General features: G+C 49.5%; 2 protein-coding genes, 1 long non-coding RNA gene and 1 pseudogene across 5 annotated transcripts; 2 read left to right on the top strand and 2 right to left on the bottom strand.

The window, feature by feature from the left end:
- Positions 1 to 5,864: 5,864 nt before the first annotated feature.
- On the bottom strand, positions 5,865 to 8,501 carry LOC101783129. Its single transcript, XM_004968070.2, has 5 exons — positions 8,015 to 8,501; positions 7,795 to 7,893; positions 7,559 to 7,708; positions 7,404 to 7,487; positions 5,865 to 7,307 (listed from the first exon to the last, which is right to left on the bottom strand). Exons 1-5 carry the CDS (start codon positions 8,178 to 8,180, stop codon positions 6,097 to 6,099), a joined length of 1,710 nt encoding a protein of 569 aa, XP_004968127.1. The 5' UTR covers positions 8,181 to 8,501; the 3' UTR covers positions 5,865 to 6,096.
- Positions 8,502 to 11,054: 2,553 nt separating this feature from the next.
- Positions 11,055 to 12,532, bottom strand: LOC105914484. Of its 3 annotated transcripts, none has more exons than XR_001164091.2 (3): positions 12,446 to 12,532; positions 12,130 to 12,342; positions 11,055 to 12,005 (listed from the first exon to the last, which is right to left on the bottom strand). It is a non-coding gene; the product is annotated as an uncharacterized LOC105914484 (long non-coding RNA). The 3 variants fall into 3 exon arrangements; XR_002677556.1 differs by having other exon boundaries at positions 11,055 to 12,024; positions 12,442 to 12,525; XR_002677555.1 differs by having other exon boundaries at positions 12,442 to 12,525.
- Positions 12,533 to 12,601: 69 nt separating this feature from the next.
- Positions 12,602 to 16,907, top strand: LOC101760994 (annotated as a pseudogene).
- A 5,436-nt stretch (positions 16,908 to 22,343) lies between these two features.
- LOC101783535 lies at positions 22,344 to 25,672 on the top strand. The gene is made up of 7 exons (XM_004968072.3): positions 22,344 to 22,959; positions 23,050 to 23,133; positions 23,274 to 23,354; positions 23,451 to 23,588; positions 23,673 to 23,783; positions 23,919 to 24,005; positions 24,177 to 25,672. Exons 1-7 carry the CDS (start codon positions 22,779 to 22,781, stop codon positions 25,361 to 25,363), a joined length of 1,869 nt encoding a protein of 622 aa, XP_004968129.1. The 5' UTR covers positions 22,344 to 22,778; the 3' UTR covers positions 25,364 to 25,672.
- Positions 25,673 to 25,907: the final 235 nt, after the last annotated feature.

Genomic DNA, 25,907 nt, shown 5'->3' with positions numbered 1-25,907 from the left:
TTAGCCAACTAACCAACAACTTTCTCAACATTGAAATCTAATAGCTAGCACGACATTTATCGAAATAGAGATAACATGTAAAGAGAGAATAGAATAAAAAAACACATAAATTCTCACAACTTGTAAAAAGGGTAAAAAGCTCCTACTTTGCGCTGTCGAGACGGCATGCTACTATGTTTCTAAAATTGTTAGATCTAGATTGTTAATAAAACTTTGTATTAATTCAAAAAGGTATTTACTTGATTAAAAATTATGTATTTGTAATGATAGATATTTAGAAACAAAATATGAATATTAGATATACCCACTTTAAAAAATATGTGTCAACACCCGAGCAAGCAACCGTGCGATGCTTTGTCACCGTCATGACGGTAATACGCAGGTATACTATTCTCGTGAGGATATCATTATCTCATAGGTAGTGTTGTGTCTGCCAATGATATTGCTGTTGAGTGTATGCTATCTTGCATGGAGGAAGGGATAGGGAAGGGCATAGTGTGTATCATCTTTGTTGGAAAATAGAGAAGTAAAAGAAAAAATGTGCAAAAATTAAGCAATGACAACAGAATCGATATCCTATTTATAGGCTCGACGACTTGACGACTCGGATGCATGAAAGTGAAGAGGAGAACAGAGTAGATGATGGAAGGAGGAGAAGATGTCTTGCTCTCCTCTCGCCTTGTCTCAATCACTATTGTCTTCTCTTCTCCCATCCTGCCCTAGCTAGCTATCCTCTCCGCGCTGCCTTCATTGCCATCTCTCCATCCCTTGCCATCTCTCCGTCCCCAGGCTCGCTAGACGTGCGTCGTGCCCGCATCCTTCGGCTTCTCAATATTCTATTGTTGTAATCACTCGATTGGTGCTACTGGAGAAGGATGTCCCCGAGTGATTATCCTATCCGCTAGTAAGTTAAAGATCGATAAGAGGCAATGATCATAGACACCTTCTAGGGCTGGGATACGATGTCGAGCATTTTAAGACATCTCAACATTCATTCCACTTTATCAACTATAAGATAAACATCTAGCATTTTCTTGCTTCTTCTACCTCTAAGTTGTATCTTCTTACTTATTCTACCTCTAAGCATTCTTCCTCCTCTAGTAATCTTGTTCATGACACCATTGATTCGAGGCAACCTCATCCTAATCCATAATGTGACTCCACCGACCACCTCCTACTTATTATCTTTGGCGGATACCACTCCCGTGTCTACCATCATACCGTTGCATGTCGTGACGCTAGTCTAAACCAATTGTCCTCCATTACTCAGGCCAGCACCGTCATGCTGCCTTGGCTCATTGCTACCCCCCCCAACCCCCCCTCCCCGCATGCTCGCCACCACTGGTAGGCCAGACATTAGTAGGGATGGAAATCGATCGAATTCAAATTGGATATCATACTTTCCACATTTATATCCTACATTTTAAAATGGGAATGGATACAATCCAAATATTCTTAATACGAATACAAATCGGGTCGTTTGTGTGGCGGAACCGTCCAACTTAAACTGGTTTAAATGCGCCTAATTGCTACTGATGCAGCAATTATCTGAAACGCACTTAAAACAGTATAAGTCCGGTCGTCCGTCGAGTGTCCCTAGGACTTCTCGAATGATCCACATCACGTCTCATAGCCATACACCAGGATTGTTTCCGCGATGGGAAAGCATCAACAAATATTACATTTTTACATACATACATGAGGTACGAGTTATTACAGGACATAATTTGAAATAAACTTAACCGTGCAGGTTAGATAGAGGTTCTAGGATTTAAACATGAGCGGTTCAGGTGGAATATGAGCATTCAAGATTTCTTTCTAAGGGTATTGTGAGACTCATAACAATACCCTAGTTTTTCGGGGCTTCCTCCTCGGCGGATTCCTGCGGTGCTTCTGAAAACAGCCACAAGGGATAACCCTGAGTACGGGGTACTTAGCAAGGCTTACCCGACTATCCAATATAATAGCTTTTCGTGGAACTATGTGATAGCTTTTTCAGTGTACTTGGCTGACACATTTTTGGCAAAAGAGCTTACTAAGAGTGAGACCTTAGCTTTATCTTTTATTTTGATTAAGTTATTACCTAACCATTCTAAATGATGATAAAATATTAATTGCAAACAACAAGGTATTAAGTCATATACCAAAACATTAGTGGAAAGATATAGCATTCATGAATTTATACTACGATGCTCAACAGTGATCAAGTGCATTCATAACCGAGAATTGCGGCGATCCGGATCAAATTACATCCTGCAGGAGAGTACCCCGATCACCAGTTATATACGACTGTCCAGGTCGTACGTAACGACTTTTCGATTAGCAAATCCAATGATTGGGAATAAAACTACTCGGACCTAGGGACGCACCCCCACATGGGACCCCACGTCTGGCCTGATCACCATGTGAGTTTTAGGCTACGCCCCTGCCAATCTCCAGCATGTCAAGCGCGGGTACAAAGTATTCCCGATCAGAGGTTTTACTAACCTACTGGGCTTTACTGGTCCCATACCCAGTAAGTGATCAGATGTCTTTCACTTGATCAAAGGTTAAGACAACGAATCGGGCCTTAACCAAATTAATCTAGCAGACAGAACTACATTCTTAGCTTCTGTCCGCTTCTTAACCTTCAAGTTATCTTTCCATAAATACCATGCATGACTCAATATTTACCTTAAGGTTCAGTAAACCAATTATTTAAGCAACTAAGCATTTCTAGACTTGGGTTACTTACTAAATGTTTGAATAAGTGGCAAAGATGTCCTTAAAACAAGGTATGATAATGTACAAGAATGGGTTTTCAAGCAACTCCTAGACCTAGTGCATTCATATAGCAAATAACCAATAATTGGACACATGAAATATCGACTCTAAAATAAATAGGTATAATGCACCGGGGCTTGCCTTGCTCTATAAAAAAGTTAGCACTGTCTGAAGAATTGGCCTCGTAGGGAACCAACTCAATGATCTCTTCGAACTCCGGAGATCCTTCTGAAAATTCCGAGAAATCCCCTTCCGGTGCTTCGGTGTCTATGACAAAACATATGCAGGGGTTAGGAATGCAACTTTTTGAATACAAGACTATACAACTTTTCTTCATGATAAAGTTGCAAGCCAACAAGGACTATACAATTTATCATGATAAAGTTGCAGGCCAACACACAAAAATCCGAAAAGATTAACCCAACAATTTTATTTCCTTTACTAACCTTACCTAAGGTTATTTCTTTTATTTTTAGAAAACGTTATAATTATTTTCTAGCCTTAAAACCTAATTTCCTATGAGTTAACAATAATTTGTGATTATGAAATGTTATTCCATATTTTATGCATTTACTAAAGATTAAGTATTTTTTTAAATACCTTAAAAGAAAGGCATTAAATAAATACCCAAATTTTTATTATTTTTTCCTAGGGTATAAAAATTTTAATGCATAAAGGAAAATAAAATAAGCCTAACAAAATTAGTTTCACTAATTTTGGACACCCCTAGAAATTTCTGTGATTTAAATGGTGATGAACGGATTTAATCTATTATTCTACAAAGGAAATCTAAATTTTCCCCGAAAAACTCCCCGGCCTACTTTTCTCACGCGCCCTAACTCTACCCCCTCTCTCTTACGCTGGGCCCGCGGCTCGGGCCCACCCCCTTCTCCTATTCATCCTACCCGCCGGCCTCTTATACCTCTACTGGGCCTACTGGGCCGTTTTCTTTTTCTTTTTCCTTTCTCCAACCGGTACCGGCCCAACGACCCACCCTTCCTTTTCTTTCTCTTCCGCGAAGCTGGCCTGCTCGACCACCTGGGCCTCCGTCCTTTTTCCCTCCAACGCCTCTTCCCCGCACCAGCACTTGGGCCAACTGGACCCTCGGTCCACTTAAGCCATCGCCCGGCCTGCCTTCTCCCTCTCCTATCCTCCCTGACGTGCGGGCCCGCAGCACCAGAGCCTTCTTCCTCCTCCCGCCAAAAACCGGGCGCGACAGGGGGCAGTGCGGCTCGTCGGCCGGCACCCTACCGGCGACGGGGCTAGGCCGGGGAAGCATCCCCATGCTCTAGCGCACCCGTGCGCAGCAGTAGCTCCCCGGGAGATGGCCGGAGCCATTCCCTCCACGGCGGCGGGCGGCGGCGCCTACGGACGGTCGTGGCTAAGCACGACGACGGCTCGGCCTACCCCGACGACTACCTCTACGGTTTCCTAGTGCCCCGAGGACTCACCTACGACTACCCATAAGGAAAGAGAACAACGGCAGGAAGGTGCTCACCGTGAGCAGGAGGTGCGGCGGTGGCAGACGGAAACGACGGCGAGTACGGGTACTCCGGCAAGGATGTTGGGCAACAAGTTGACCGGGGTGTAGCTGGGGTATCTGCGTGGGCGAGAGGAATCGACGGGAGATGAGGTGTGGCAGTGGAATTTTGGTCGGCGGCGGTGGCTGGACAGAGAAGGCGGCGACGGTAAAAAGAACGGGCGGTAAAAGCGCGGCGGCGGGAGCGGTAGATATACAAAGGTTTCACCGGGCGCATGAACGACACCGTGGCCTACTCGTAGGCTTGCGTGGTAAGGAGGTGGCGTAGCTGCTGTGCTGGCGGTCGACCGAAAACGCCAGCGGCGACACGTCGAGCTCGGCTCTGTCACCCCCCCTTCTTTTGTTTCTGACGCCCGAAAATTTCAGATCCAAATCACGGTCGATTTTGAATCCAACGGCTCCCCGGTCCTTTAAGAAAATTTGTAGATAAACTCGAGCTCTACAACTCATATTTAAACTCTTGCCCAAGATAATCATCCATTTGTTGGCAATTTCAAAATATTTGCCCTAAGGTAACTGAACTTCATTGAACTCCCGATTCAGTTCGTCAGTCACTTGAGCAGAGTCATTTACCCGACTTTGAAAATATTTTTAGTAGCTTAAACTCCTTCTCTTTAATCCAACCATTGACCGATCATATTCCAACCATCAGGGATTCCATTTTGCCCATAACCACCTATGCTTCTTGTACCACATTCTCTTGAATTTGGCTCCAAACATAGGCACTCATCACTGTTTTCAGACTTAAATAGCAGTTTCAGCAGTTCAGTCCCCGTGGCAAAGTGCTAACTTTGAGCTCAATTTTGAATTTGATCCCTTTACCGTTCCTGATCAACAACACCCGAATATATTTGTCCAAAGTCCATACTTCATCACTGTATAGTTGCCTTGGTCCACTTATTTGGAAAATTTGATAGAAAACAATTTCCAAAATGGACACTGATGCTGTTTTTTTCTGAAATCCTATTTTCGGACGATGAGCAGTACCTTTCTGTTTTAATTTCTTTCTTTGGTTTTCTTGAGATATTTAGGACCAGATTTTGTCCCCAATCTTGATCTCCAAGTTCTGAACACCCTTAGCCTTTCATTCCATATTTTTGCCAAATTTTTCTAAATTTCGAATTCAAAATTCAAATTTCGGTCAAATTTGACTCGAATTTGACTTTTAGCCAATTTCTTCTCCTTTTCTTTATGATTTACCTTTACTTTTTCTGAATTATTTTTGAGGGCGAAAATAGCAGGTGTTACAGTTTGAACCTAAACCCAATTTCTAGCTTAAGAAGGAAAACATATATTTTAAACAAAACTACTATTTACAAATATTAGGCTAATATTAGTTTAATATTATTATAAACAAGACATAAAATTATTTTAATAAAAATAGTTAGATGAATATAAACATATCATCATTAATATTTTAATCAGTTCCTACATTTATACATCCTCGTAGAAAAAGGGAAAAATTGCTATTTTATCTTACTGTCTTGTATAATATATTTGTTTTTTACAGATAGCAAAGAAATGGATATATTATGCTACAAATACTTAATGAACGTATGAGTAGTAAAAAAATTATAACACAGTCGATCTCTCTCTCTATATTGTTTTTTACGTATGTGCAGTGTAAATCGTCGACCTTTGCCTTTTGTTGGATTCCTTGTCGCCTATTACCATTCTTACAGTCACCTTTTGTGTGAAAAATACAGATATCCATCTACACATGTGCGCACGCATGCATGCAACTAGTTGCGCACGCAACTACTTCCTACTGCGAGAGCTTCTTCTTTTGCGAATTACTGCGAGAGGTTCTCGAGCGCCTGGAGCAGCACCGCCCTGAAGCGGTCGACGTCGACGATGATGTCCTGGCTTTTCAAGAACGTGTTCCTCAAGAACTTGAAGCCCTTCTTGTGCAACGCAGTCGGGTTGGTGAAGATCTCGTGGTCTCTCGGGTACTTATCCTTGAGACTGCTCTCGTGGACGGCGATCTCGTACTGGATGTACCTGAGCCCCATCGCCTCCGCCGGATCGCCGAAGTCCATCCGCGCGATCCACTGCAGCCCGCCCCACGGCACGATCTGCACCATCGCCGCGCCCGTCGGCAGGAACACCATGTTGGTCAGGTCCGCGCCGTGCACGCCCACCATCGCGTCGAACGAGTTGATCAGCCGCCCCACCCGCCCGACGTCGTCGTCAGCCACGTCCAGCTCGCTCACTACGGCCTCGAAGCCGACCTCCTCCGCCGTGCGGACAACGGCTTCGGTGTTCAGAATCAGCCGAGTGCCACGGCGGGAGACGATGAGCAGGAGGGGCTTGCATCCGGTGGCGCCGCCGGGGCTCGTCGGCGCGTCCCGGGGCAGCGAGAGCGCGCGCCGGAGGAACCGCGTGAAATCCGGCATCCCGACCCCGTCCGGGCTGCGCTCCCGCTCGATCATGAGCTCCCGGTGCGCGCGCAGGCCGACCACGGCGTGGCCGAAACAGTGCACCTCCCCGGCGGCGGCGGCCTTGGCAAGGTCGAGCGGCGCGTGGTGCGACAGCCCGCGCAGGAGCGCGCCGTACTTGGCCAGCCACCGCGGGGCCGCGTCGGTCACGACGAGGCGCACGTCGCCGCCGTAGCGCTGCGCGGCGTTGTACATCGGGACGATGACGTCGGTGAAGTCGTGGAAGAGGTTCCCCGTGTACCCGCCGATGGAGAACACGACCGCCGGCTCGGCGTGCGACGCCGTGCACCGCGGCGCGGCCCCCGCGCCGGCCGCCGTCCGCACGGTGATCTCGGTGACGCGGCCCATGCTCGTGGCGTCGCCCTTCCGCGGGTACGGCCGGACCTTGTACGTCTGCCCGTCGGCACCGCCCGCCGAACCGACGACGACGACGAACGCGGAGGCACTGGCGTCCATGCGGACGTCGCCGGTGAGGTCGCAGACGTCAGCACGGGAGTCGGAGGTGTCGCACAGCGGCTGCCGCTGCTGGTCCACTGGACCCGCACGCGTCGAGAACGCAATGCCCCCTGGAGAAGAGTACAAAATCTGTTACATGATTCATGCCGTTAACTGTGCATCGGGATTGGAGGTGCACAATTTTTTTTACTCGTTTGTTAACACACCTGGAAGTCCGTGCGGAGGAGACGTCGTCTGCACGGCGGGTTGCGCGGTGGTTAAGGACTTGTCTTGGGGCGCGTCCTCGGCGACTGCAAAGGGCTTGCAGGTCAAATCTCAAGTAGGCGCACTTGTGGCTTCTTGGAAGAGGAAGAAGACGTACCTGGTTCTGGTTGTGCTTGCTCGTCGGAGTTTATAGTGGCGGCGGCGGCGTTGCTCTGACGCTCTGCCTCCTCCGGCGCTGCGTCTGTCTCGACGTCGTCGTCGTTCCTATCCCCTCCGATCACCGCGTCGCTAACCCCTGAAGAGAAGGCTGGCGAATTGCGACCCTCGCAACTAAGGGGATCGCACAAGAGAACAAGAATTTGAGCAAAGAGTATACACGATTAGCTAACGTACGTTCTGCGGCTGCCATGCCGTTGCTCTGCTCGGCACTCTGCTGCAGGTGGCCGTGTCTCCCTCCCTGCTGTCGCGGCCACACCCGGACGTCGCCTGTTCCTGAAAGCACAAGCCCACCGGACGAGTCTTATCTAACCAAAACACCACCGCTTCACTAATTGGATGTGGTAGTCCATGGCGATCCAGAGAAGATGGTCAGAAATAAAGCAGGAGCATTTACGGGCGTCGAGGACGACGGCGACGTCGTGGCGGGAGGAGCGGAGGAGGACGAGGAAGAAGAGGAAGCCGCCGACGGCAACGGACACCAGCCTGCTCCCCACCGGCCTGTCGCCGCCTCCGCCGCCGCCTTTGATGACCGCCGGCCCGCGGCCGCCCATCGCAGCCATCTATAGCTTCCTCAATTCTTCTCCGACGAAGATCCGAGCGTGCGTCGTCCACTGCTGAAGAACTTAAAAAAATGGCATACCTGATCCAAGAACCGGATCATTTCTGTTCTTGCTTGCCACCCCCGCTTATATATTATACTCCGTTTGCTCCGCATGTGCCCCGTTCCATGCGCGCATCATGAGCCGTGGGTGTGGGGAAAGCGGGCAGGCCAAGCTTCCCTCATTTCACCGGACCTTTATTTTCGTCGCCAGCCTAACATCGCCAACCGAGTTGAACCTTTCCGGTGTTTCCGTGAATTGTATACTGATCAAACAAGTATTACTTTCTGAAGGTTGCAAACAAGTAGTGTTACTAGATAGGCATGGCGACCAAGCAGGCGGCGGCGCACTAGAGCTTGTAGACTCCTGCAGGTATTTGAGCTACTTTTTCTTTCATACTCCCTGCATCCACTCTCCACAGTTTGTTTAGCATTCACAGTTTGTTTACAGAGCTTTTCGAAAAGAAAAAAGTTTGTTCACAAATAAAAATAACTGTTTCTGTCACAATCCACTCTCCCACCACCCTCATCAATCATCATCATCATTATCATGGCACCGATTAGCTGAGAATGCAGGTGTTGATTTTTATAATTTTGTATGTCTCTGCAATCTTGGCGATTGATTGAGCTTGAGCGTACCAAACAGCGAGGGTTTAGCTGTAACGTCCGGGTCAGAGAAAGAGGAATGACATGGCCCGAGATAACGCTTACGGTGTGTCGAAATTGACACCGGAACTAGGCACCAAACACGTCCTGGGCCGAGAAAAGTGAATGACCACGACGTGTCAAAATAGACGTCGGAGTTAGGCTCCATCAGGCGGCTGCTCGGTCGTTGTCACGGGGCGGAGAGCCCAAGTCCGTTCGTACGTACGTACACGTGGCCAAGATATTGCGGCAAGCCATGGATGTCATCTTGGGCTGACGGCCGACTGGCCACCGCCCGGCGACGGAGAGGGCTATCGATGGGGTCAGGCGGTCAGGAAGCACGGTTCATTGGTTTGGAGTTGGACGCCACCGTGAACTGGTTGCAAACCGCAGCTGGCGGTGACGACGGCGGGGACTCTCGTCTCTCGATATTGCACTGGGAACCGGCCGGATGAGCCCTGCTGTGCATGAATCGTGGCACGTGGCACACGGGTGCACGCATTTAGTTGGTGAAGACCATGTCCTAAAAAAGGTTGTCTTTCGCAAAAAAAGAAAAAGAAAAGTTGTCACGCGTCGGAGCCCAGGTCCGTTTGTACGCACGTACACGTGGACGTGGTCCTTCTATATTACGGCAAGCAGTGGGCCATGGCAGGGCCCTACATCGCACACAATTGGAGCGCCTGTGCTGGGCCCCGAAATGTGATGGGCCTCTAATCAGCAACTAGCAGCCCAAACTTTCCACGTTTTTCTTAAAGCCCACAGGCGTGAGTACAAACGTGATTGATAAAATTGCATTTCTGCACGTGACACGATCTAACTGTCTGGTGGCGCCTTGGTGATTAGCGCGAGCCGAGCGGGAGGCACGAGGCCACAGCCCACAGGGCGTGGTTATACGTTGTGGGAGGTGACAAATCTGTCGTTTGTCATCTTACGTCCGTTTGTCATCTTATGTCCATCACGCGTGTATGGATACGTTGTGGGAGGTGACAAATCTGTCGTTTGTTATCTTACGTCCGTTTGTCATCTTATATCCATCACGCGTGTATGAATTGGTGACCGCTTTCAGCCCAATAATTAGCGGAAGTGTTTCAAAACAAGACCCCACTTAATTATGTTTGAATAATATTTTAAAAAAATATTTTTAACATACAAATTAATTAGTCCTAACTAATGCGAATACAAATACTTGGACACCACAAACAAATTACTATTTTCTGTGAATAAAAAAATTAACTATGACGAAAAAATGGTACGATGTGAAAAAAATATTGAACATCACAAACATTTAATTGTGTAGGAAAAAAATAAATTGAATCATCGTGAATAAATAAATCCACATCATCAACAACTTAATCTACAAAACAAAACAAATAATTTAGAATAAATCAGTCTAAAAAACTAGAATCACATGCAAACTAGTTATTATTATAGACAAATAATTAAGTTTATATGGCGACCAAATATTATCATAAACAAATTATTACTGTCGAACAATTCAGTATATAAACTAAGAAATATTATAATATTAAGAACAAATAAGTCTATAAATGTGAACAAAATGCATAAACACATGAATAAATAATTTTATATAGCGAACTGATACATTCACATTACAAATAAATTATTTTGATACAAGAATAAAAATAAAAATAAAATATAAAAGGAAAATATAATATAAATTAATAAATAAGAAATATGAGGGTGAAAAATTAAAAACAAAATAAATATAATTTTGTATGTCACTTTTGTTTGCGTTATACTATAAATGCATATCTGGATCTCTAGGTTGGAATTGATCGATTCCACTGAGTGTCTGTAAATTGCTATACAACAGAATTCCTCATCTCCACAGTCCACAGCTACCTGATTAGTGTGATAGGGCAATCTGTTGCACTCGGTTACAGCACATTGATAAGGTATTAACTTTGTGATTAGTGCACACAACTATGTGATTTGATACTAAATAACACGAGGGCAACAGGCACCGGTCGAGTGAGGAAGCCCAACAGTAGTCACACCATGATAGTTTACTACACTACATGCAGAGCCATTTTTGTTTAACTCAAAATATGCACAACTAATTCCACAGAAACATCCAACACAAGCAGCAATTCTCTAGTTGAGCAACTGGCATGCTATGTTATGTTTTTAGGAGATTGCTAGAGCTTTTCTATTCTAAGATATAGCTGCATGGATTGATTGATTTATCAGCAAGATATAAAAACACTGTAGAGAAGCATATCTGGATCTCTAGGTTGGAATTGACCGAATCCACCACGTGTCCTTAAATTGCAATAACGAAATGAATTGGGTCGCAGAAAGTTTTAATGCAGTTTTATCCTTTTGGTATGATGGGCATGCAATAGAACATGTTTGGTATAATACAGAATCATAAGTGTTTGAAAAAAACTACGCGGATAGCTGGATAGGATAATCTGTCTTGTTGCACTTGGTTACAGCCCACTGATAAGAAATTAACCTTGTAATTGGTGCATACAACTATGTGACCTAATGGCTAATCCTAAAGAAGAGGAGGGCAACTGGGCATTGGGCTGGGTGAGGAAGCAGAGCAGAACAGATGCACCATGATGGCTTACTACATGCAGATGCATTTATGGGTGTAAATAAAAAAAATTCTGTGCAACTAATGCCACATTTTGCCATGGATTGATCGATCTCTTAAGGTTGTCGTAGCCAATACACCAAGCTCTTAATTAGCAGGAAAAACTTAAAAAAGTATGGCCATTCAGATTTCAGTCTAATAGCACTTGTTGAAGTGAGTGCACAGCAGTTATATGGTAATATGAGATGGAAACCAAACATGCGCGGCATCATCGTGGATATGAAACTCAAATCAGTTGTGAATTGCAACCCAAACAGTTGTGAAATAGAGCTGACGAATCATGGATGATAATGGTTGTCCTTCATTTCATAGTAGACACGGATTCCAATCATCTAGAGTTCTGATGCTTAAAGTGCATGACAGTACTAGTAGTACGGGTAATATGCAAAAACCCCGAGAACTTACTCATCCTGCGAAAGACTAATTGCTGTATACTAGTATTGCTTTGCTATCGATTCCTGTACACTCTAACTGCTCCTTCGAAAAACTCTTGCGTCTTGCCGGATCCGCGCCGTAAGCCTGCAGCAAGGAGCACGATCTGTGAGAAGCAAAGCCATCGATTACTACAGGCATGATTGACGATGCATTGCACGAGAGGTTTGAAGCGAATAGAATATATGATCAGGCTGTCTGTTGTGCTCACCGTGGTGGCCTAACGGCGGTGAGGTGATCTCTTGGCCTTGGCGGCCTTGTCCGCCTGCTGCTTCGCCGCAGCGCACCAGTCCCGTGCGAGTTCATCTCCTCGAGCGTGAAGCCGCCGCGGGTGCCGCACGCGTCGCAGCACACGCGCTTGATGCTCGCCTTGGTCTGCTTGGGGACGTGAGTCCCTTCGGCATTGCTCCTCCTCCTCCTGTTCCTGCATGAGATTGAGATTTTGGGGCTAGTGGTGAGATGGATGATGGATTAGTCTGCTTGCTGATGGCGACGATTGAGGCGCATGGATCGAGATGAGAACCTACTGCCGGGTTGCTGAGATCTAGACGAAGAGATGGTGGAGAAGCCGCGAAGGGGCTTGCGCTTCCTGCCTGCGTGGGGCGAGATGGTCAGGACGACGAGATGCTCTGCTTTTCCTTCCTCTTGTACTTTGTACAAGAGAGGAGGAACACGAGGGGAGAGGGACGAGACGGACTGCGTCAACCGTGGAAGCTGGCAATCCCAAAATCTCCCCCAATCACACTGCCAAGCGGGACCCGGAGGTAGCATGGCCCGCTTGTCGGTCGGCGTAACACCACCCCACCCAACTGCTCCCTCTGCCCCCCTGCACTGCACAGCACAGCACAGGCACAGAGACAGTGACAGAGGGCAAGCGCTTCCGTTTTGCAGTCGCCTTGCGCCTCAAGTTGGTTACCGAGTGGGACCTACGGCTCTTTTCCTTTTCATCCGGACCTGGATGGCCGATGCAAAATTTATTTATTTATTTATTCTTCCTATACTCCGCTGGCTGAAAAATACTGGTTACTAGACTGTAGGAGAAAATAGGTAGATATTCATCTATCTCCTTCCGTTGGCTATTGTAATCTGGTCCGGTGGCCAAGCTTGCAATTATGTTGAATTTCGTTTCAGAAATTCAAACCTCCCGCATGGTGGGCCTCCTTCTCGGGTTGAATCTGCTTTGGGCCTAGAGGCCTGGTTAGGTAGCATATGGGCTTATAATATGAGCTTCCTTTTCTTCAAAATATATTTGAGATTTTTTTATTTTTTATTTTAGTATTTTGCAAAAATATATGTACTACTATACAAATCTATTCATATAAATTAAATTTGGTAGAGTTGGAGGAAATTACCCACCACTGCCACTTGTCAGTGGAAAATGACCGGTTCGTTCTATTTTTTCACCCCGCCCGCTCGCTCGCTCGCTCGCCAGAGCCCCGCCCCGTTGTCTTCTTCGCCTCCACCGCATGCTTGACGTCTTGGCTGCTCTCTGCTTTCGCTTCCTCGTCTCTCTGCTCCTCCTTCACGACCCGCGAGGCCTTCTTGGCGCACTTGGCGGCGCCGCAGGCTACTCCACCTCGCCTTCCTCCTGTTCCTCGACCTCGACTTCCCCGCCTTGGGCACCACGGGCTTGTCCTTGCGGCAGCTTGTGGTCCTGCCACATGGTGAGGAGGCACGGGGTGCACGGCTCAGGCGAAGCCGAGCGCCGCGCGGCAGGGGACGACGGTGGCCGCGGGGACCGGCGCTGCAGCAGGGTGATGGGGCTGGGGCTGCACGGCTCGAGCTCTAGCGGAGGCGAGCGCCGCGCGGCCGCAGGTGGCGACGGTGGGCACATGAGCTGCGGCTGCTTGGAGAAGTCGTAGAGGCGGGGCGCGACGGCCCAGAAGGCGTCAAGGTCGGCGGCGGCGGCGCGTCCCAGGTCCCGGACGGCGGCGCGGCGGCGCAAGAAGCGCGACGCGGGGATGATGCCCCTGCCGCCATCGCAGGTGCTCAACCGCGCGCAAGGCCGGCAAGGAAGAAGACATTTTTTCTTTTTTATTCTGATGCATGGGCCCAAATTACCAGTGAGATAAAGATAAGAGTGGAGCTGTACCAAACGCTTTTTGAGATCTCAGATCCACGGTAGAGCAGCTCTATGGTGGAGGTAGCTGGATCTATAGATCTGGAGCTATTTTTTTAAGCTGGAGCTCTGCGTCCTAAGCGAGCGAGCCAGCCTCCTGCTTCCAATTATCATCTCATCATTATCATCGACTTGCACCAAGGGGCCGGGGCAACTACATTGCAGCTGACTCTTCCATCTCCTCTGGTGATCCCGACGATGCGACCATGGGGATAACGACGAACGACAGCATCCAGCCCCCGCCACAGGTCCTTCACTCTTTGCCGCTGCTCGTCTTCGAGTACGAGGAGCAGCTGGAGCATACCATTGACGACCCAGATTCTCAAGACCAACAAGATAGATGATGCTCATGATCCCTGCTACCTCCCCACAGGGACAGGGATGCTCATGTACAGCTTGTTGGAGCGGCGCATTGTCTACGCGGACAGCAAGCCCGAGACGATGGCCGCGGCGGACAACACCTGCTTCAGCACACCGCAGGGCTGGGTGCTCGTCATGGGAGAATAGTCCGAGGCCTGGCTGTGGCACCTGGTCACCGGGGAAACCATCACCCTCCCGCCCATACACGATGACCACTACATCCCCGTCAACTGCAAGTGCCTGCTCACCCACAACTCTGCCGCGAACCCGGCCTGCGCCGTCGTGCTCCTCGACGTCGCCGACCCCCTCATGTGGTTCTGCAGGGTCAACGGCGGCGATGACCGAAGGTGGGGGCAGCACGTGTACGACGTTGGCGACTACCAGCTCCCCGAGGGGTTCCGCACCTCCTCCACGCCCATGAAGAACGTCATCACCGAGGTCGCCGCGCTCCGAGGGAAGGCTGGGAAGCTGCACTTCATCTCCATGGAAGAGAAGATGTGCGTCATCGACCTCGGCTTCCCTCCTGACCATCGCCACCCTCCTACCGCAGAGTTTCGCGAGTTCGATGTCTCCGAGCGCCTCGAGTTCCCTCAGGGCATGTGCTCCGGTACGACCTACTTCGTCGAGTCCATGGAGGAGCTCTTCGCCGTCTGCGTTTGCTACGTGGATTTTGATTCCGACAACATTGGTGCCGTCCTTGTCTACAAGATGGACTTCTTCGATGATGACGACGAACGACAAGAACCCTTAGCATGCCGTACGATGGATGACATTGGAGGTAGGGCTTTCCGCTCGACGGACGCTAACATGGGGACACTGCGCAACGATTTGTGCTAGCACAGGCAAATTAGTGTGCTGGCGGGTGTGTTTGGTACCCGCCATCACAAAGCTTCGTCGGGCGCTCCAGCACAGTGGCCATTGTGCTGGCAGGCCGCATTAGAGCCCGCCAGCGTAGTGCTTTCAAGAAAATTCAAAATTATTTAAATACTTGGCAAATGATTTCGAAATTATTTCAAACTTTACATATGTACATATATATGTTATTTAGTGAATTTAAAAAATATTATTTCATAGATAACACATATTATAATGAGTAGTTAGTTCACTTGTCACTATGGTTTGAAACACCTTATAACTCATGAGGTGTTGCAACCTATACTGACAAGTGAACTAACCACTCATTCTCATTTGTGTTATCTATGAAATAATATTTTTTAAATTGATTAAATAATATTTACGTACATGTGTAAAAGTTTGAAATAATTTCGAAATCATTTAGCAAGTATTTAAATCCTTTTCAAACTAATGACATTTTTTAGTTCCATCACTAAATTTTTATTCCATGTCTACACATTTAATAGAAAATCTAAAGAATTTTAAATTAATTATTTCCTTCAACTCAAATACCCATTAAACTAAAACAATTATTTTTATTCAAGCAAGTGTTTAATAGCTCAAAATATCATTGTAAGCTCTCTAATTTCGAAATCTTGAATTTTAAAATTTTCAAATGAGCTCGGATGCAAACAAGCTCTATATCAAAGTTGTAGTGCTTAATGAGATATAAAATTTTGTAGTTGACAAATATTTCATTTAAAATCGTTTAGCTGCCCAAAAATTCGTTACAAGGTTATGAAAGAAACACGTTCCACCACGTCAGCGATATGTGTCTCCGAAATTGAGCTCTCCCATTGGCCCGAACCTCCTCTCCCTGGATCCATCCCCTCTTATCCCTTCCTAGAGATGACAAGCGGGACCCACCCTCCTCTCTCTCCTATCTTTCTGTGTCTTCCTCCCTCCACCACGCAGCGCCTCCTCCCTCCTCTCTCCACCGCGCCTCCCTTATCCTCGCGCTACCCCTCCCCTTCCCCCTCTGCTTGCCCTAGGAGCGGCAACGGGGCGAGGGTAGGGCGAGCGGCAGGCGCGGCGCGGGCAGGCGGAGGCAAGTGGGCGGCGCGGGTGGAGGCAAGTGGGCACCCGAGCGGGGCGCAAGCGGAGGGTGGCCGAGCGGCACGAGTGGGCGACCGCCATGGGGAAGTGGCGGGCGGCATCTGGGCAGCGTGGGCGAGCGGCCAGACGGAGCGGTGGGCGTGGGAGCGACGGGCGGTAGGGTTGAGAGCGGCGGGCGGCGGCCTACAGGCGGCCGAGCTTTTTCTTTATTATTCCAAAAATATATGTGATGGCGGATTACCTAACCACCTGCCAGTTGTGCTGGCGGACGAGCACCCACCAGCATAGGCCGCCATTTGTGCTGGTTCAAAGTTGTTGATGGGCACACAGTACCCTTTCACCCACCAGAAAAAAAATCTTTTCTGACCTCGAGGGACTTGGTGCTCGCAAGTGCCCACGGTAATATCAGCGGGAACACCGTCTACTTTCTCAAGAATGACGGTGGGGATCTGTGCGTCTATGACATTCAGGGACAAACCATTGAGGTTGTCCAGGTTCATGACCAAGATTTGGAGATCGTCCGCACAAAGCCGTACTGGATTTGTGTAGCACCGTGCTAGTGTTATCGGCGTCTTGTTTTGTTTTCTTGTAACTCTTTTTTTTTTAAAAAAAAATCAATTCCAAGTCTCTCCAGTATACCATCTTTGATGTAGCATGTTTGATTTTTTGGATTGTCTTTCCCATAAGGGCCCAGGAACATCTGGATTGGGCCGTTTTCGATGATTTCAGCATACGGCCTATACATGCTAGCGGCTCTTGGAGACCAACAAATCTGCATAAATATGCACGATGCAGTTAGCTCTCATATAGCGTTTTACGGTTTACTTCCAATCTAGTTTCAAGTTGCACGCCATTGACTGGTGAGTGTGAGTGTCCTAAGAGAGACGATCAGTGGTCAGTGGTGAATATATGAAGAGACATCTCTATGAGACGAAATTTGCGGACAAGCTATGTCTTACCACTGGTCCACGTCGCCCAGATTTCTCTACCGTCGGATCCCGGGCTAAGGCGACAATCTGCCATAGTTCTCAGGCCTTCGCAAGGACAGGTTCGCGACCCTTCGCGAGGACTCTGCGTCGCTCCCGTCCTCCCAACGCGCCGCTCCTGGGCACGCCGAAATCGGCGAGAAGCTAAGGCGGTAGCATTCTTTCCGTCTTTCTTGCGAAAACACGTGCCAGCGCGTTCTCGTGGGTTGTGACTGGCACCTCCGCCGCCGAGCCATCAAAGATTTCTTGCATTGTGGGCGGCGGATGCAGCGGCAGCCACGAGGACAAGGCGAGCTTCTTGCCATGTACTCCAGCCCGTGATCGCCACCTTCTTCCTCTACCCATCCTCACCCTCAAGTTTCCACCTTCCCTCCAGCCCGTGATCACCGTCTTCTTCCTCTACCCATCCTCACCCTCAGGTCTCCACCTTCTCTCCCTGTCCGCGCCTCCCATCCCTCATCGTTGTCTTAGAGGGCAAATTCTCTTTCCAACCTGCTCCTCGAAGGTTCGGTCGAGGTCCTCACGCTGCCTGCCTCCTCCACCTCCTTCTCCGTCGATCATCATGCTCACCTCTAGCACCGTCCCATGAAAGCCGACAGCGTGGCACGTTGGAAACTTCCATCCACAGGGTACGCCCTCCGGGTGTTCGACGTAATGCCGCGCACGCCAGCGGGGTTCAGCGCGCGATGCCATGCCGCAGAAGCCGTCGCGCGAACGTGGCGAGTGTCGGGCCGTGCCGTGGCGCAAGGTAGCGGGTGCCCGTGCATGTGCGTACGTGTGCGCGTGCTGCTCTAGGCCGTTCGTGAGGATAGCCGGAGCAGCGGCAGTCCACACTACGGTGCTGGCGGCGACTAACAGAGGTGCGTGCAGCCACGCTCCAAAAGAATCCAGGTACGCTACGCCGCTGGAGGCCGTGGAAAGGGAAGAAAAAGCTCATTTACGTCATCTCCATGCTTTTTTTTTGATAAGGGAACAGTGCATGCTTTGCCTCATCCTTAACCCAAAAACAGTGCATGCTTTGCCTCATCCTTAACCCAAAAACTGTCACAACATATGTAAATGCAGGACCACATAACCAAGAGGAGCCGACACCAGAGGAATATGAAAAACACATGCAAATCACATTTTCCAGAACTGCTCTGACAGTGATGAGGTTGAACAATACTCCAAGATCAAGAAGAGGGCGGGGATTTTATCAACTCCAATATTGATGTCCTCATGTGCATCATATGAAGTGCACTGCCGATTTTATTTTCTTCTGTAAAAGTTGTTCATGATCTCTTACTGAACTAAACCTTCATTCTTGCTATCTGTCCTATTCTAGCTATTCCTAATAACAGATAACCTATGCGCTTTATGCATCTTATGTGCACATACTTGCACGTCGTGTAAACCAAAGGGTCAGAACTGTCTCCAAGAATCATGTCAAAACTCATCGTGTCTCTAATAAGCCGTGTCTTTGGTTTAAAAAAGAATATGACATTCTCAATTGTTTATGCTTCATATATTACAGGCCACGGCACATATATTTGCAGGTTCACCAACGTCCCTCTAGCCGATGGCGCGGCAAAGCCGCGCCCAAGTTTTCTAGTGAACTACTATACCGAAGCATATATTGTGCGGGTGTCAGGGGTGCGCTGGTGATGAGGTCAACGGCTTTGTTTGCAATCATACACAGAAGGTAGCAATAATACAGGCACTATTGTGTGATCGTGTGTCATGCACGCACGTTATCATGCAACAGTTAAACAAAACAGGCACACAGTCAGTAGCACTGCTAGCAAACGATCAACGAGTTGCCCCGCCAAGAACACTCCAAATTCTGGTATACTGATGCATTTGGATTTTCTGCGCTCCGTGATCGATCAAGCTGTTAGTTATTAGTCGTTCAAAAAGAGCTGTTAAGCCCAGCTGATTAGCTATGCCACCAAACGATCAATGACAAGGACGTACGTTTCAGTTTCTTTTTCCACGCTGCACCTTCAATAATTCAGAATGGTATATGAGCGGCATGGCTGCATACACCCGATACTTAAACATGGATGGACGATACAGTAGCCTTTTATTTTGTATGTGCTGGAAGAATAAAGAGAATTCAGTGAACCAATTGTCCTTGAACAAAGAAGAAGAAAATATAACTGAATCAATTGTCCTTGGGAGCCTTGATAGATGGCGGCATGGCGCACATAGTGGGAAAAAAAAAGGAATAAAAAGATATGGTGGTTGTACTGTACTGCTCTGCACAACTAGATCCATTTTCAGCACCATCCGTTTGCGAAGTACTCCTTCCGGTATATTGTCAACTGTTATAGAACTAACATCATCTTAAAAGCATTTTCAATACAAATCCATGGATACATTTTTATACAGTAAACATTTGATCAGAACTTACAAAGCTTGACTTTTTTAAATCAAAATACACCTTACATTGATGGACGGGTGGACTATGAATTTCACGTGAAGCAGAATGATTTTGGAGGAAACTTCCATGGACAATAATAGCCATTCTACGTACACGTCTAACCGCAAAATAATCTAAAAATGAGGGAGTTGAGAGTTCCTGTTCTGAGGCCAAAGAACGAATAATTTGATGTTGCATGTGAAGAGATTTAGGTAGCACACATACTCACATAGAGCCGCCGTTGCTTCTGTTTCGAGAGAAATTAAGAGCATAATGCAATAGTGGAGGTTAGTGGTGCATCACTATCTGATCTTCCCTGTCATTGCACAAGGAAAGAATATCGTTGTCCAGTGGCGAGGACCGCATTCATGTTTCATGGCAAAGGCGATGCGTGTGTCCAGGCATCCTGAGGCACGGAATATGTCCCCGCCCTAGTTGGTCCAATGCAAGCAACCCGGAAATCCGCTGGTTGTGTATTTTTCTTCCAAAAATTAAAAAAAACGAGCAATGGCAGAGAACTTGGGCACTGTGTTTGCTGTATCACTGCATGCACCACGATACAGAATTACCATCGGTCGGTAAAATTTTAGTTTCGTCGACGGATCCTAAGCCGCTGAAACAGCTCGTTACTGAACAATGAGCTTTTGCTGATTTTGTGTCGTGTTGCAGGTCAAAACAAGCTATCATGCATGTGTTGAGGGAGCAATGCAATGCAATCAGACGTTGTCAATCCGGAATTTGCATGTCCGGGTGTCACTTGGATTTTTATGTTAAGCTAGATTATCATTTCGACACGTCGTAATCTTCTCTTTAGAATCCCTTCTTTTTGAGATTTGGACGTGTTTGGGAGCTCATTCGGATGTCTTTTAGTAGTTGCCTCGTGTTACATTCGCTTTCCATGTGCATTTTTCCGGGCTCTTTTTATTTTGTGTGTGTCAGTAGACAGTGTGTTGAATTCGGGTGTCTTTGTTTCAATGAAGTTATCAAAGCACCGCGTGCTAGTAGTGGTACAAGAGTACGAGACCACGCCACATATTATATTTCGGGCATTAGTTTTTTCTTTGACAAAAATATAGTACCACGGCGTTAATAGCTCGGATCATAGATCTGCCGACCTATCGTAAGAGTCTTTTGGAAAAGAATGTAAAGAAAGAAGAAGAAGCAGCAGCAGCAGCAGCAGCATCGTCTTCTCATTCCGTTCTCAAGTTAAATTCGATATTGCCCGGACATGTTTACCTTTATTTACCCCCATTTGACACTACCGTTACGTTCGTTCACTTGGGTTAGTGGAGGATCCTAGTTGACGTACATAGCCTGAGACAGATGATGATGCAGTTACTAATACTGGACTGTCAGAGCTATTTGCGTGTAATTGGCAATTGATCTCGTGGTGGCGAGATCAACAAACCATCCCATGCGGTGCACATTGAATTCTGCATCTACATTAGTCTATCCCTGGTAAATTTGACTTGCCCGGGTAACGTGGAGAATGGGGAGCGAGATCTAGGTCTAGTGCTCAAGTCTTAAAGAAGTTAGAGCCCGAAGGAAAGAGGTCACCCCTTTCTACAATTTCAATTTTAATCCAGTGAACCTAAATAAATAAAGCCTGTGTAGTTGTTTCGTTTTGAAAAAATTCCGTGGTTGTTTCTCCTACCTCTTACAATTTATGTTCTTCCTCCATCTCCTTCACTCTCTTGCAAGTTCCTCCACTGTTTCATACCCCTCGCTCATACTAACTTGTCGAAATGAATCAACCCTATCTCGACCCTTCCCACACAGCCACTAGCCATCCTTCACTGTTTCATACCCCTCGCTCATGCTAACTTGTCGAAATGAATCAACCCTATCTCGACTCTTCCCACACAGCCACTAGCCATCCTTCGCCATCCTGATGGCTCTAACCCCTCGTGTCGATGGCTCTAACCCCTCCCCCGACACGCGAGGACACGCATCAACCACATCTACTTTGGACACACTTTCCCTCTATATGCTTGAACATTAGAGGGAGGCTTGCTTGAAGTCGAACGAACCGTCCCTACCATCATTGTAACTCGTCAACCTAGTCAGAATTCATTTTGACCGCCGCAGGGTAAGGAATGTAGGATGCAAATGTAAAGAATTATCCGTAGTAAAATGTCGTCCTAGAGTTTTTATCACCATCCTTTTTAAAGCCATTAGAATGATAACGGATAGTCGTGTCTATACTCATATGGAGACCGGAATAAAGCTATTCATTTTAAAAAATTACAAATTAGCAATCCCAAATTATAAAAGTCGAGAAAGAAATCAACACAAACATGCCATCACCACGGTGCACGCAAAGTGCAAAAGAATCACATGGAAATTTCCAAGACCCGAAAGGAAGCAATTTCTTTTTTAAAAAAGAATTTGTCCCTGCTCAGGCGCTCGGAGTAGTACCCAGCACGACGCGTCGCCCGAGCTGGGGAGACGGAGAGGAACATGGCCGGGTCATGCTCCCACATCAATGATACACGATCACAACCTCGCACGCACCCACACCCACACCCCCACACGGCAGGCGGCGCGGCCGCCCGCGCCGGGTCCATACCCACCGGTCCAATCACCACGCGATCCGCGACAGGACGAAACGTTCGGTTCGGGGCATCGGGTGGCGGCACCCCGAGCCGCCGGCCGAACGCTTCGTCACCAGCCGGCGCCGCCTCATGCACGCGCAGCCACAGGCCACGGCCGCGCGCTGCCGGCGAGAGAATATATAAGGGCCACTGCTCTGCGCAGCCTCGCCTTCCATTTTTATTCTCAGCTCGCCGCTCGGCTCGCGCAGGGCCCGTTCCGTGATCGAGCGAGCGAGCCTAGCCTACGACGACGACCTGCACGAGAAAAAAAAGGAGAGGAAACCAGGGCGAGTTCTCGGATCGGGCGACGGCGACGCCATTGGCTGGCTGGCTGGCTAGTCGTTCCGGCCTTTTGCATCCTCACGCTAGCTTGCCGAGACACAGTAAACTAGTTGGGTGCACGGTTGCTTTGCGTGAGCGCGCGGCACGGCACAGCAGGCCGGCCGGGGCATGAAGGGCGGCGCGGGAGACAAGGCCGGGAGGGGCGGCGGCAGGCTGCCGCAGCAGGCGCCGCCGCCGCTGCGGCTCGAGTCGCGGCGGTTCAGGCTGCTGTCCATCGTCGTCGGGTGCTTCGTCTTCTGCCTCGTCTTCCTCCTCTCTTCCCGCCCCGACGCCACCGCCTTCGACACCGGTCAGTGTATCTCTCCTCTTCGACCTCTCTAATCTCCCCCCTCGCTCCGGCGTCGCGTGCTGAGACGTTGACGCTGGTTGATGCTTGCAGTGAGCCCCAGGGCGTCGCTGGAGGGCGCGCGCCGCCGGCCGGCCGCCGTCAAGACACTGCGAACCGCCTCCTCCGCCGGCTTCGGTACGTTCCCTTGCTCCGTTACCTCGCCGCCGATATTACCACGGCGAAGCGAATTCGCACGATGAAGTGATGGAGCAGTAATAGTATTTCCCTTTGCTTGGACCCGTCGCGTCGCCAACGTGCGTGCTGTTTTTGATCAGGTGGGGATTTTCATGTGGACATCCTGCCGCAGCAGCAGGGGGGCAGCGCCGAGCAGGGCGGCGACAAGACGGCCACAGAATGTACGTCGACAATCGTGCCAAGCATGAATCATCCTCTTCATCAGTCAGCATCGTGGTTTTGTTTCGTGAAAATCTCTGCTCTTTTTTTCACATCAGGGGTCAGGGACACGGTGATCGTGGAGGAGAGGAGCGACGCCGAGGTCAGCGAGGCCGAGCCGGAGGAGGCCGAGCGCGACCGCAACGGCAATGCCGCTGCCGCCGTCGCCTCCAACTCCGACGACCAGCCAGCGCCAGGTACGTGCTCGCGCGGGAACGAGCCAGGCCGTTCCACAGGTGCCAAGACGCGAACTTGACTAACCTCTTTAACCCGGCATGCAGCTGTCGAGACGAAGCAGGCCCAAGACGACGCCGTGGTGACCACGGCCGCCGCCGCGACGACCACCGCGCAACCCGCTACGGAGAAGACGGCGACTGAGACCGACCGGCCAGGTCCGTGCTCCCCGACTAGCCTAACCGACAAAACCCGCCATGCCGTGCACGGCGGATGCCGGTCACGATTAGCGGACCCGGTAACAGCATGTGTGTGATGTGACGGTTCTTATTTTTGATCTGTATCGTGTGCAGAGGAGAAGGCGCGAGCTGCCGGCGGTCAGAGCAAGCTCCAGGAGCAGCCAGCTCAGCAGCGGCAAGAGGAGCGCCACGAGCCAGCACGTAGGTGCAAATGGAACGGCGAAAGCAACACCGGACCAAACCACGTCAACTTGATTTGTTTTTTAAATTTCATTTTGAGGAAGAAGAAAGAATCGTAGACTTGTCAGGAAGTGTGCGACATCGTGGAGCATAACGAACTAACCGACGTGCCATCACGACGCGTGCGTGCAGAATCCGGCGGCGGGGACCACCACCAGCGGCCGCCGCTGTGCGACTTCTCCGACTTCCGCAGCGACATCTGCGACCTCGCCGGCGACATCCGCCTGGACGCCAACGCGTCGGCGTTCGTCGTCGTCGACCCGGCGATCGGGGCCAGTGACGGAGGCCAGTTGCATAAGGTCCGGCCGTACCCGCGGAAGGGCGACGAGACGTGCATGGGCCGGATCACGGAGATCACGGTGCGTTCGACGGGCGACGACGCGGCGCGGTGCACGCGGGCGCACTCCGCGCCAGCGGTGGTGTTCTCCATCGGCGGGTACACGGGCAACATCTTCCACGACTTCTCCGACGTGCTCGTCCCGCTGTTCAACACGGCGCACCGTTACGGCGGCGACGTGCAGCTGGTGATGGCGAACGTGGCGTCATGGTGGCTGGTCAAGTACGACAAGCTCCTCCGCGAGCTGTCGCGCCACGCGCCGCTGGACCTCGCCAAGGCCGGGGCCGCCGGCGAGGTCCACTGCTTCGGGCACGCCACCGTGAGCCTGCGCGCGCACAAGGAGCTCATCATCGAGCGGGAGCGCAGCATCGACGGGCTCGCGACGCCGGACTTCACGCGGTTCATCCGGCGCGCGCTCTCGCTGCCCCGCGACGCGCCGACCCGGCTCGGCGACGGCACGGGCCGGAAGCCCCGGCTGCTTATCATCTCCCGCCACCGCACGCGGCTGCTCCTGAACATCGACGCCGTGATCAGGGCGGCGGAGGAGGTCGGGTTCGAGGCCGTGGTGAACGAGTCCGACGTGGGCAACGACATCTCGGAGGTCGGGGCGCTGATCAACTCGTGCGACGCGCTGCTGGGGGTGCACGGCGCCGGGCTGACCAACATGATGTTCCTGCCGCCGGGCGCGACGCTGGTGCAGATCGTGCCGTGGGGAGGGCTGCAGTGGATGGCGCGGGCGGACTACGGCGACCCGGCGGAGGCGATGGGGCTCAGGTACGTGCAGTACGAGGTGGCCGTCGGCGAGACCACGCTCAAGGACAAGTTCCCGGCGGGGCACGAGATCTTCACCAACCCGACGGCGCTGCACAAGAAGGGGTTCGGGTTCATCAGGCAGACGCTCATGGACGGCCAGGACATCACCGTCGACGTCGGCAGGTTCAGGGAGGTGCTGCTCCAGGTGCTCAACAACCTCGCCCAGTAGAGAGCTAGCCGGCCGGCTTCCTGCGTGCCGATCGAGTACAGAGCTACACAGTATATACACTACAGCCATGTATACGTACATTTATTTAGTTGGAGCATGTATCATTACGGATGTACACTTTTGTGAATCTTTGTTTTTTTTTTGCTCGAAAAAGATTACCGCGAGACCTTTGTGGTCACCACATCACATGGAGGCTTGTTACAGTGGAAGAGGGAGGTAGACCTTGTTTTGGGTGGATACCATTTTAGCACTGGATTTGTCCCCATTTTTAGATTAAGGAATGCATTTATTATGGCCTCTTACGAAGCATGCACTCTGTTCCTTAGTACTCCCTCCGTTCCAAATTGTAAATCATTCCAAGAATCTTGAAGAGTCAAAGTATCTCAAGTTTGACCAAATTTATATGATAATATAATAACATTTATGATGTCAACTAAGTATCATTAAATTCTTTATCAATTATATTTTCATAGTATGTCTATTTGATGTCATAAATCTTTATATTTTTATCTATAATTTTGATCAAACTTGAAATACTTTAACT

This window comes from Setaria italica, chromosome V, assembly GCF_000263155.2.
Source record: "Setaria italica strain Yugu1 chromosome V, Setaria_italica_v2.0, whole genome shotgun sequence".
Lineage (NCBI taxonomy): Eukaryota > Viridiplantae > Streptophyta > Magnoliopsida > Poales > Poaceae > Setaria > Setaria italica.
Note: the sequence above shows the minus strand (reverse complement) of the source record. Positions and strands in the feature narration are given on the sequence as shown.

What these genes read in the sequence shown, in the direction of transcription:
- LOC101783129 (XM_004968070.2), bottom strand. Translation starts at nt 8,180, where the DNA reads ATGGCTGCGATGGGCGGCCGCGGGCCGGCGGTCATCAAAGGCGGCGGC. An exon ending in GCAAGCACAACCAGAACCAG is followed by an intron (nt 7,488 to 7,558) that starts GTACGTCTTCTT and finishes AGCCCTTTGCAG; the next exon opens with TCGCCGAGGACGCGCCCCAA. An exon ending in TCCTCCGCACGGACTTCCAG is followed by an intron (nt 7,308 to 7,403) that starts GTGTGTTAACAA and finishes ACTCTTCTCCAG; the next exon opens with GGGGCATTGCGTTCTCGACG.
- LOC101783535 (XM_004968072.3), top strand. Translation starts at nt 22,779, where the DNA reads ATGAAGGGCGGCGCGGGAGACAAGGCCGGGAGGGGCGGCGGCAGGCTG. An exon ending in CGCCTCCTCCGCCGGCTTCG is followed by an intron (nt 23,134 to 23,273) that starts GTACGTTCCCTT and finishes GTTTTTGATCAG; the next exon opens with GTGGGGATTTTCATGTGGAC. An exon ending in GACTGAGACCGACCGGCCAG is followed by an intron (nt 23,784 to 23,918) that starts GTCCGTGCTCCC and finishes TATCGTGTGCAG; the next exon opens with AGGAGAAGGCGCGAGCTGCC.